The sequence below is a fragment of the Oryzias melastigma genome, linkage group LG15 (assembly GCF_002922805.2).
Source record: "Oryzias melastigma strain HK-1 linkage group LG15, ASM292280v2, whole genome shotgun sequence".
NCBI lineage: Eukaryota > Metazoa > Chordata > Actinopteri > Beloniformes > Adrianichthyidae > Oryzias > Oryzias melastigma.
Window position 1 is genome coordinate 10,032,181 of NC_050526.1, and position 11,849 is coordinate 10,044,029.

The 11,849-nt window shown below is 39.1% G+C and overlaps 1 protein-coding gene across 1 annotated transcript; it reads right to left on the bottom strand.

The window, feature by feature from the left end:
- Positions 1 to 1,222: 1,222 nt before the first annotated feature.
- On the bottom strand, positions 1,223 to 7,714 carry LOC112161455 (homeobox protein Hox-D9b). Its single transcript, XM_024296553.2, has 2 exons — positions 6,963 to 7,714; positions 1,223 to 3,915 (listed from the first exon to the last, which is right to left on the bottom strand). Exons 1-2 carry the CDS (start codon positions 7,636 to 7,638, stop codon positions 3,671 to 3,673), a joined length of 921 nt encoding a protein of 306 aa, XP_024152321.1. The 5' UTR covers positions 7,639 to 7,714; the 3' UTR covers positions 1,223 to 3,670.
- Positions 7,715 to 11,849: the final 4,135 nt, after the last annotated feature.

Consider the following 11,849-nt stretch of genomic DNA (forward strand, 5'->3'; position numbering starts at 1 on the left):
TCCTTCTTTAACGGCCTCTTTTAAAAGCTGGTAACACATAGATGTAACTTCCTGTTGCCTCTACTCTCACATGAAGCTCCAAAGCAGGGGTCCCCAGACTTTTTAGGCTAACAGAAAAAGTGTTTTCTGTTAGCAGTTTCGTCTGCGATTGATGCTAACAGTGTTTTCTGTTTGCAAAACACTATTTTGCTAGAAGTGTTAGCAAACATTCTCAAAAAAGAATTAATCATTTGTCTCTGATATTGTTCAAGGGCCAGGCTAAATATGGATGTGGGCCGGATTCGGCCCATGGGCCATGGTTTGGGGACCCCTGCTCTTAAAGGAGTTGGAAGTTTTCATTAAAAAAAACTCTCTTCCCATGTTTGTGCAAATGTTTCCTCTTTGTCCTCATGTTTTTCCTTCAGATGTTCCATGAGAATTTCCACCATCATCTTTAGTTGATTCAAATCAAAGAAAATGTCAGATTTCAAGATGAACAATCTAGAGAACATTTTTTTAGAAGATTTTTAAATTAGTTTTTCAGTTCATTCAGAAAGAAGAAGGATCCAGCAGTGTAACTATGGTTATTTCCATCACTGTACTTTTTTTTACCATGAAATTATAGAAGACAATTGTTATGTTTCACTTAAAGACCCACTCCAAAAAAACAGTTTTTGTTGTTTTTAACATGTTCTCATGGCATTTATGAGGGAAATTAAGCTTAGAATTGCATTTCTGACAGGTTATTCAAATTTTTGCTTAAATGCTCGCGTTTGTGACAGAAAATACGCTGGGCTCCGCCCCATTCTGATGCATCCACTTGTTGACAGACAGATCCATGAACGTCTTTGTTTTCCTCGTCTGTGCTGAAATCTGGATCAAAACTGTACGAGTGGATAGCTCAAATATTTTTAACCATTTTGGTGCACCATTAATGTTAAGTTCAGGGGAGCGTGTAAACAGAGAACTCTCAGTTATGGGTGATGGGAAGTGGTGGTGGGGTAATGTTGCTTTGTACTAATTGTCCCGCCCACAAATCAGAGGCGACAGAACTTATAAAACAGATCAGAATGATGTTTGGAATGGGTCTTTAAGTTTAAAATCAGAACATGAAGCTTTAAGTCGGATTTTTGGGACTTCCCAGCCTTCTATGTGGTTCATATGGAGGTAGAAAAAGTTTGCTTACAGTAAAAATGCATCATTGCTGTTGTGGCGTCCTCCTAACCAACATTATGTCTTCCTGTTTTTTTTTTTTTTTTTTTTTTTTTTTTTTTTACAAATTCTCCACCTGCAAGTTTTACACATTTTCAGGAGTCAAATCTTTGATTGTTTGTGCATGTATTTACTTTTCCATCTACGCTCACACCGGTGTCTGCAGCACGCATTCAAACGACCATACAGTCATGAGGAGAAACTAGGAAACCCTCATTAAAGAATCTGCTCTGTCTTAAGAAATGTTCGTATATCAATGTTCAATCTTATTTTGAAAAATTTCAAAAAAAGAAAGGGATTTAATAAAAATCAAACAAAAACCTTATTGTTATTCTACTTATAGAAAAAAAAAAAGATCTGAACAAAAACTCACATTTTAATGGAGGTCAAAGTTTGGACCTCTTCCCTTCGATCAGCTATTTTTGCTCCTTTTGCTGAAATCACGTCATTGAGACACTTTTTTGTGATATCTAGCAATCCCTTAAAAGTGTCTTAAGTGTGAAGTTACTCATAAGCCAAAATAAAAAAAAATAGTTTTTATAGTCTGCTTTTTGGCTCAACCTCATGTTGAAAGCTAAACCAGTTTAACTTTGACCAATCAGGATCTCGGATTTTGACGTATGGATGGTGTTCTTTAAATTCATGGAACCGTTTGAAAACCGATCATGAAGGAGAACTTAATAGTTGTGGTTTGTGTCCGGCTGGAATTCAATGACACCAAGTCTTTCATCGATCGGAATAGATATGTGAAAGAAAAAGTCTGGAGCAAGATTCCCCAGATTTACACCACTTTGACATTTTTCACCGGATCACTTCCAACTGTGAGTGCATGCGCTCGTATCGGGTACCGGTAGGTCTGCAACCTGCGGCTCCGGAGCCACATGTGGTTCTTTTGCCTCTTCATTGTTGCTTTCTGGTTAAAGAAAAATTAAAACTTTCATTTTAAAAAGTAGTTTTAAAGCATAAAATATTTTATTAGTAACCCAAAATTAAAGGAAATTAAGATGTTACTCTGAGAGGCATCTGACTACACTACCCATAATGCTCCAACAATCCATTGAGCAGCTACTTTGCAGTTTAAGCTGCAATAAAATATTTTGACGAATTTTTGCATATAAAGTTACACAACGAAAATAATTGAACTTGAGGAAGCAAAGCCAGAATTCATGCTTAAAACACAACAGATAATTTAGATTTTTTATCTTTGAACAAATTTACGATTTTTAGGTGAAATACAGTGTGTTCACTTTTTTATTTCTGATTTAATTTTAGTTAGATTTTTAAATTGCTGGCTAAGGTGCACCACAAATAGTAAAATAAACTTTTTAATCGTTTTGGAAATTATACAACATTTGCTATGAGGGGGTCCAATGTGACCCGGGTGTATTTTATTTTGAAAGGAAATCATGTGAACCTCTGCTAAAAACTTTTTCAATTGTTTTTTTTCTCTGCATGTTTGTGTTTTTTTTGGAAAGAAAAACAATGCATAATTTATATTTAACCTAATAGTGACATTGAAATATCAGTGCTCTAGTTTTCTAAAGGGTGACGTAAGACTTTGTGGCTTCTTGCTGGGTTGTGCTCAGTAAGAGCTCGTCCCAAAAGGCTCCTCAAGTGTTGCAGGTTGCAGACCCCTGGTCCGGTGTGAACGCAGCACGCTAAAGGTGCGTTCAAGAACCTGCGTTGAACAGGCGACATGTCTGGTGTGAACGCAGCATGAGGCTGTGTCTGATTTCCATCACTACTCCCTGATCATATAGTGCAGGACTATCCATTGTGGAGGACTGTTATGCAATTCAAACATATACTACTTTTAAAAAGTGTGATGTCAATCATTTGCTGCAGTAAAAAATGAACAATTTACAAAGACTATTAACTAAAGTTGCTTCCACTCTAGTTAAAAATAACTTTAAAGTTCACTTGTTTTTCAAATAAAAATTGTTTAAAAGCAATGCATTGTGGTCCATATCACCATTCAAGTGAGCATGGATGCACACTGTTTCTGTATTCTGGGTTTTGTCATTGTAGATTCAGACACTTTGAGAAAATGGTAAACGCACTAGAAGGTGCTCTGAGTAGTGAGGGGATTTGGACACCGTCTGCTGAATGGGAGGAATGGGGGTTTGATGCAAAACAAATAAAAACATCCTTGAAAAAGCTCCCAGAAACATTTCAAAATAAGTCGTAAAGTCCGAGTGAGCAGCTGCACCTTCACAATTTCTAAAATTCTAAATTTCATCTGACATTTAGAATGCATGGAGCGTTTCCAGCTTCAGATGTGAACGTTACGAAACCACATGGAAAACAGATGAGCACGTCTGTGACGCCAAACTTACTATTTACAAAAAACCCTCCAGACCCTTTCTGCTTTAAAACCTGCCGGTGGAGGAGTGGTCCAGCTCCACCTCCGTCGCTCGGCCGATCATGGCAGTTGGTTTTGGACTCATCACCTCCCCTACAAATCATGGAGCAGCGCGGCTCATTCGTTCATACTCCTCCTTTCTCGGATCATCAGCTTCTTCATCTTCATCCTCCGGTTCTGGAACCAGATCTTCACCTGTCGCTCTGTCAGGTTCAGAAGTCCTGCCACCTCCAGGCGCCGGTCCCTGGTCAAGTACATGTTGTAGAGGAACTCCTTCTCCAGCTCCAGGGTCTGGTGTTTGGTGTACGGACATCTCTTTTTCCGCGTGGACTTGGCGTGGATCCAGCTGGCGGATGGATTTTCTGTAAAAGAAGAGATTCGTACTGTTCACAGTTTGCTGAAGCTGCTGCAAGAGTCTGTGCTGTAAAAACTTTATGAGCCTGGAGCTTCCGGCTCCGGCAGCACAACAGAACTCTTCATAAATTCAGGGGTTACAAAGTTTCCCTTTGAAGCTTTTATTTACTTCGATTTATTGGGTTTATTACTGCTGTGCTGTAAAAAACTATTTAGCCAAATTTTTTATTTTTTAGTTCATAAAAAAGGCAATACAACAAGAAGATGACCTGAGTAGAGACATTTTAGATTTTTATCTCAATTAATATTAAGGTAAAAAGCTGTTCAAGGCCAGTTTAATGTCATGAAACAACCTCTGAATCAACAGAACCTTCATTTAGCTTGTTTGACCCAACCTGAAAAACATCAAAATTATGTTTTCGGAGTTTTTAACATCTTCTTGATAATGGAAAACATATATACAGAAAATTATCTAAAAGTTGTATTTTTGAGTATTTATTTTTTCAAATCCTAAATTAGCAGCAGTGAAGTAAAAGTTACTGCAGTAAGCTACAAGCTCCTTGCTCTGCTCCATTCTGATGCATCCATTTGCAGACAAATAGATCCATGAACGTCTTTGTTTGCCTGAGCTGGGATCTGGATCAAAACTGTATGACTGGATAATTCTGAAATTATTTTTGTTACAGGTAAGGGTTGTGAGGGGCTGTAAGCTAGTGGGAGAGAGTGCAAACAGCTGGATGATGGGAAGTGGGGTCAGACTTACTTTGTGCCAACAGTCCCTCCCACAACTCTGTTGCTCTGTAGAAACATTCATTCATTCATTCATCTTCTTGTCCGCCTTTTCCCTTTCGGGGTCGCGGGGTGCTGGAGCCTATCCCGGCTACTGAAGGGCGAAGGCGGGGTACACCCTGGACAGGTCGCCAGTCCGTCGCAGGGCCTCAGTCACACACACATTCACTCACACATTCACACCTAGGGGCAATTTAGAGTCACCAATTAACCTATGAAGCATGTTTTTGGACGGTGGGAGGAAGCCGGAGTCCCCGGTGAAAACCCACGCATGCACAGGGAGAACATGCAAACTCCACACAGAAAGGTCCCAGCCGGGAGTCGAACCGGGGCCTTCTCGCTGTGAGGCGAGAGTGCTAACCACTGCGCCACCGTGCAGCCCTCCGTAGAAACATATGTTCTAGAAAACAACCGTTTTTTTACTTAATTTTTGCTAAAAGACCACTGGGAGCGCTTTAAAAATTGATGGAGAGAGGATCGGAGTGGGGCGTTTTCTGGTTAATTTCTCTGAAGTTACTTTTCTAGAGTATTTATTTGACTCTAGACATAATTTAACACAAATCCTCCAGAAAGTTCCTCATTTTGTGTCATTAGTCCACGACACATTTGTCCAAAAGTTTCAGATGATTCTTCACGTTCTTGTTGCTCAGCGGTGTCTTTCTCCTTGAACTCTCCCATGGATCCATTTTGTCTCCTTCTTCTTGTTGAAACATGAACTCTGACCTGAACTGAGTCAAAAGGGGCCTGCAGTTCTTCACATGTTGTTGTGCTTCTTTTATGACCTCCTGCATGAGTCCTCGTTGTGTTCGTAGAGTCCTGTTGGTTGGTTGGTCACTTGGTTAGAAGTCCTCCACATTTGTGGGTGATGGTTCTCACTGCGGTTCTGGAGACCCAAAGCTGCAGAAAAGTCTTAGTAGGTCCAGACAGGAACATGTGAGTGAATTTGTTTCTCATTTGTTCTTTGAGAGCAGCAGAATGAGACTTTAAGAAAGGATGTCTCATTCGTCAACTGCGTTTTTTTTATTTCCTATTGTCAATTCCTTGATAGTTAAAAATAAAATTAGCACTAATTAGTTTTCAAAATAAAAGCATACAATTAGAATAAACTGAACATGCAAGAAGCCAGTCTCTTTTTCATAAATAAAAGTATAACATGCTGACCTGCTGCTACCTCCAACAACGTTCAAAAGAGACTGGATGCCTCGAGCTAGACGTCTTTAGCCGATGGAATGAACTTCAAACCAACAAAAGTGTCTGAGAACCAGAAACTAACCCGTCTGAATCCAAACGATCACAAACCATTTGATGCACAAAGTTAACAGCATCTGCATTTACTGAATACCATCATCAAACAACCTATAAGTCTGTGCATGTCTGTTCATAGGTGAGATTGTGAATTAGAAAGTTTTAAAATTAGCAAAAATGTTAGACATAAAAAAAAAACTGCAAATTGAGCATTTTGGACACATATAATTAGAAACCGACAAATGACTTTATGACGTTGTTCTGGTACTACCCTCATGCTTTTTTTACCTTTAATTCTTTTGAATAATAATTATATGTTTAATATGTAAAAGCACATGAATAGTAAAATTGATGGTGGACATATTATTTTTCTTCTCCTTCCTCCTTTTTTAACCATTTGATCACTTTCTGTTTATCATTAAGTATTTTATTTTGCCTTTAAAAATAACATGAAATCCATTCATCGCCTAAAGCTATTATTCCTTTTTTATTAATTTAGTCGACCAAGTAATTAAAAAACATCTCATAAGTGAAAAGCAGCATTTTAGTCCCGTTTTTGCATGAAAACAGATCTTGTTTAGATACTAACTTTGTTAATAAAAATAAAAAAGAGAAACATGAAAAAAGACGAAAATATTTATTAGTTTGATGGTTCAAATACTTGTTTCATTCTTTATTCTACTTTCTTTTTCTTTCATTAGCTATTGAGGTAATTTGAGTAAGTACTAATATTTATTTGCGTGGTACAGAGACTTACATTTAAAGGTCTAATTTGCAAAAAAATGTAATTTTATTTAAAAAATCTTTTGCAAAAGGAGTTCCGTCTCTGTGTTTTAACTGAAATGAGAAAAAAGCCTCCGTCTGCTTCTCCTCTTTACTGACAAATTGCTAAATAACAATAGCGCCTTAATTATTTTAATGGACAATAAAGTTTTATATTTGACCGTTTACAAGACATTTATAGGGCAATAAAAGTCGCACAGCACCGCCCGGCCTCCGTAGGCGGGTGAACAGTCTTTACCCGGGTCTAGCGGCGGCGCCTGCTGGCTCTTCCGGTCCTCGTCCTCCTTCTTGGGCTCGGCCGTCCTCCCCAGCTCCTCCGCGGTGCCCAGGCGCTCCAGGACCACCTCGGTGGGGCTGGTGAAGCTCGGCCCGTCGGTCCCGCCGAGCGGCGGCGGCGAACTCTCCGGTTTTATCGTCTCGTACGTCGGGCTTGGCTCGCGGACGCACGCGGGGAAGGAGGCTGGGACCGGCGGCAGTGCCGTCTCCGAGGCGGGGGCCGTCACCCCCTCCCAGCCGCGGACGAACCGGGCCTCGGCGGCGGACGGGGAGAGGTGATGCTCGGCGTGGCTCGGAGCCTGCGGACCGTAGTAGGCGTGGTGATGGCCGAGGAGGTGATGTGGGTGGAAGAGGCCCGGGATGGAGCCCCCGTGGACGGACTGCAGCTGCGGGGAGGACGACGAGGAGGACGTGGAGGTGCCCGTCCACGGGGAGAAGCCGTTCAGGCTGACTTTGTTGGAAAAATGGGAAAAATCCGGGATGTGGGAGCCGGCGCTCCCCTCCTCGTCCTCCTCCGCTCCCCGGGCTGGCTTGGAACAAGCGCCCGTCGAACTCTGCAAGCCTCCCGGGATGAAGTGCGCGCCGTACGGCTCCTCGGCCCCGAGACCCATCATGGAATAATAATTCGTTAGCGACATGCTTATTTTATTATTTCAATAAAAAGAAAGTTAGGTAGGACTGTAAAACGTTAGATGGGCTGGTATAGTGGCTTCATCCTCCCCTAAAATGGTAGTAATTTTTTTCCTGCCTTCACCTCCTTCTCGGCTGCCAATTGGTTACACTCCGGATCACATGATTAGACTGTATTCAGGCCGTTCAGGGAATAAATCACATCTTTCTTTTGTGTGGAAAAATGCTGCAGATGGACCTGAATGCACACAAGTATAACTCTGGAGTCATTTTACAAGCGCGAATAAAGAAGGAAAAAACGACCACGGCAGCATTTCCTTGTAAATCCAGACTCAAATACTTGTAAATTTAGCTACTTTTAACTTTATTTTATCCATCTCTTTTACCTGTATTTTACTATTTTGATTGTTTTTGCTTTGGTTTTGAAAAAATATTTTTTGATCAGATTGTATCTTTTCCAGGAAAACTTGACTGAAAACAAAGGGCCAAATTTACAGAATTAAATGCCGAAATTTAACTTTACCTTTTAACTATTACAAAAATAATACTTTTTCCTACTATTTTTAATTATTTTAACAAAAAAGGCCATCATCTTATTTTATTCGTTAATAATTAAACACCTTTAAATGAAATACAACACTGAAATGAGCATTTTGAAACATGTTTATAAGGAATTGTCATGTAAATCCTTCATTAACAATCTTGTTTGGGTTCTCTTCTGCATTTATTTGGTATTAAATAACACAATTCTTTATTTTTTTATTTTGAAACATTACTAAAGTAAACAAATGGGGCTAATTCTTTTTTAAAATGGTCATGTTTGTGTATCAAATTCAAATTCCTGCTTGGTTTCAGGCCTCGTGCCGCCAACCTCAACTATAGTGTTCCAGTTTCGCCACCTGCTGGCGGTGTGAGGTACTGCACCAGAGCGGGCTGCTGGGATGCTTAAGTTTCAAGCGGCATCAGAAATACAGTTCAAGAAAATGTGATTAATTATTCCAAAAACCAGTGTTAAAGAGAAATGTTTAAGTATATGTATTTTTATCTGTTTGTTATTCCCCACCAGTTTGTTGCAGCTTCCGCATGAATAAATTCATACTGAGCTGTCAACTCTGAAAGCTTCTGTTCTATATCAGCATTCAATGATCTTTATAGGCTTTTTATTTGGCCCATAAGTGCTGCGGCTGACTGCAGCTTTTAGTAATAACTAGAACCAACCCACGAATCGGTGTTTACTATTTAATTTAGCTGCAGCCTGCAGTCCTCCTCTGGCTCCGACCGGAGACCGGTGATGGGCTGCAATTTGCCTAACCGCCTGTAGGTGGCAGCACAAAAAAGTGTCCTCTGTGGCGGAGACGCGGGTGACGCTGTGGAAAAACCGTGTGTGGAGCTTTCCTGAGGAAAAGTTATCGGGTCGACGGTGTGGATTTATTTGACACTCTTGGAGCGGGAAATTTTCCACAGAACCCACAGAGCAGCAACGAGATTTGGGAGGAGAAGCAAAAATGTCAAGGATGATCCGCAGGTAACACACGGAGCGCGCGTGCGCACGTTTCTTTATTTATTTCTCTACATAAACCGCAAGGCTGTAAGCTATCAAAATAAACTTTAGAAATGTGTCAATAATAATAGCAAAATCTATGTTTTTTTTACTAAATAAAGATTAAATAGAGGAATCTTTAAAACTTTCTCATTTTATTGACTTTTTAAAATTAATAAATATCAACATAAGAAATCAACATAAGAAAAAAATACCTTTTAAAATGTAAAAAGTTAATGTTTCGAAAAATAAATATTCATATATATTTCATTTATATTTCTTCTTATTGGCTTTTGTTTGAGGTTTAACTTTTTTTGTTTGAGAAAAATCTACTTTTTTATTATTCAATAGAGTTGAGTCACTTTTAAATGCTTTTCAAACTCATCTAACACTTTTCTGTATTCATCAACTCATTTAGCTCCTTTTGCATGCAGGACTTGCACAGTCTATCATGCATAAAGTACGTTTTTGTGTTAGAATTCACATTTTCTTCAGAATTTATTAATCGTTCTTTATTTTTTTCAGATTTTTTCAGCTGTTTTGATGAAATATTGCAGTCTAAAATTCACCACACGTTACTTTTTCACCAAAAACAAAGAGCAAACTTTCATGTTTTCAAAGTTTCTTGATAAAAATATCAAGAAATCTGATTTTTAGAGAGTTGTTTGGTTGTTGTTGGTCATGAGGTTGAATTCCTTCACATTCAGACACACACAATCTTTCCTTTCATCCCCAGCACACACACTCATACAGACACACAATCTTTCCTTTCATCTCCTTAACATTGCACACACACCTACACACCACAACACAAACAAATGTACAGACACATGCACTCAAGCGTGCACACAGATTCTCTCTTTAACGCCGGCCGGCTAAATGTGCGAGACAAAGACAGAGACAGCAGACTCTCAGGATTGCCCCAATAAAAGTCATCAAGTGGAGGAAATGGTGGTGGTGACTGCGGGGTGTGTTGTGATTTGTTTGCGGTTCAAGGTTTATTAGCAGCCTTGGACTCATTGTGTGTTTCTGCTGTCTGGACCCCTGTTGTTCAAAGTCAGGACGCCAAAAAGCAAGAAAAAAAAAGGGAAGACAATCCGGACCTGAGATGTTCCTCGGCGGCTTTTCACCTTCCGTGTTATACAGCGGCGTGACAGCTCTGCTCTCTGCTTTGGAATGTTGACTCTGAGGTCATAAAGAGCTGCTGGATAACATGCTTTTTACTTTACAGCCTCTTTAACGCTGCCTCTGGGTGCACTCAGTTTTCTGCAAGAGTAACTTTGCATGACATCAACTCTCCTCTGATACTCAATCTCACATGTAAATTGTCCATGTAACCGTTTCAAGAGTAATCCTCTCAGAGTTTTAAATAGAAACATTATTAAAGTGTGTTTACAGTAAAAAATGTGAAATTTTCTGGATGTTTTAACTCAAATTAAATACATTTTAACTAATTAAACTCTTAGTTCTAAGGTTTAACCTTTTAACACCCGAGGCGTCATCGCTTAAACACAAAATCTTTAACTTATTATGACTTTTCAACACGATCAATGTCATTCCAGTAGATTTTGAAAGAGAAAGCGGCTATCAATTTCAGCATCTTCAGCGACCAAATTCAGCTTACAGCATTCACACTATCACAGGTAATGCTATACATCTAGTTTTTAGTTAGTTTAAAGCTAATCATGGTTAAGATGATTAGTTTACATAGTTTACATGGTTTACATGGTTTACATGCATGACCTGATTATTCGAATAATCAGAATAAATAATTGGTGATTAGTCGACTATTAAAATAATTGTTTGTGGCAGCACTAATGACGTATCGGAGTCATAATATTATAAAATGTCGTGTTTGACTTCAGCATTTTTGATTCAAGTAAATCCAATAAAAAGATTCTTTTTTTGCACGTGGTGTATCTTGTTAAATACTCCTGTATTTACCACAATAAGATGGCTCTTTGAACTGGTTAGAACAGAGTTTTGGACGCACGGTTTATATGCGATAAACTCTGATTTTTACACCCGTCTTGGGGCAACTTTAGGCTATAATAGTACAGACTAAACAGACATTTTCTGACTGTAATTATCACAGTTCTCAGAGTCAGTGAATGCACCACGACTGAAGTTACCACCCTCATCGATTTTGATTGGTCCTCGTGTTAGCCCCGCCCCAACGGGGCCAAAACTTTTTACATTTTCTGATTTGAAAATGAAAAAAAAGAATTAAAAGTGAAAAAAAAGTTTTGAAACTGAAAAAAAAGTTTTGAAATTGAAATTTTGAGTTTTGACCCTAAAATACAGAACAATTGAAGCTGAAAATAATTATGTTTATTTCAGAATAGCAACAAGTTTTGGATATTAAAAATACCAATATTTTTTTTCAAACTTTTTATTTTGGTTTTCAAATAATTTTGGCCCCAAAATAGCTCCATACTTTTAGTGTTAAAGGTTGCAGACTCCTGGTGTAAACCAGGGATTTTCAAACTACGGCCCGTGGGCCGGATTCGGCCCACCTCCACATTTGGCCCGGCCCCCTGAACACTATCAGAGATGAATGTTCTTTTTTTCAGTCTGTTCATGAGATCGAGACCCACATAGTGTGACTTTTAATTCGACTCTTTCTTGAAAACTTTCTGGAAAACGTTAAATGTTTGAGTTTAGACTCATCCTACGACT

Excerpts from the sequence above, each read along its gene's own strand:
- LOC112161455 (XM_024296553.2), bottom strand. The coding sequence starts at position 7,638 with ATGTCGCTAACGAATTATTATTCCATGATGGGTCTCGGGGCCGAGGAG. Across the intron at positions 3,916-6,962 it reads GGCGCCGCCGCTAGACCCGG|AAAATCCATCCGCCAGCTGG; the intron begins GTAAAGACTGTT and ends CTTCTTTTACAG.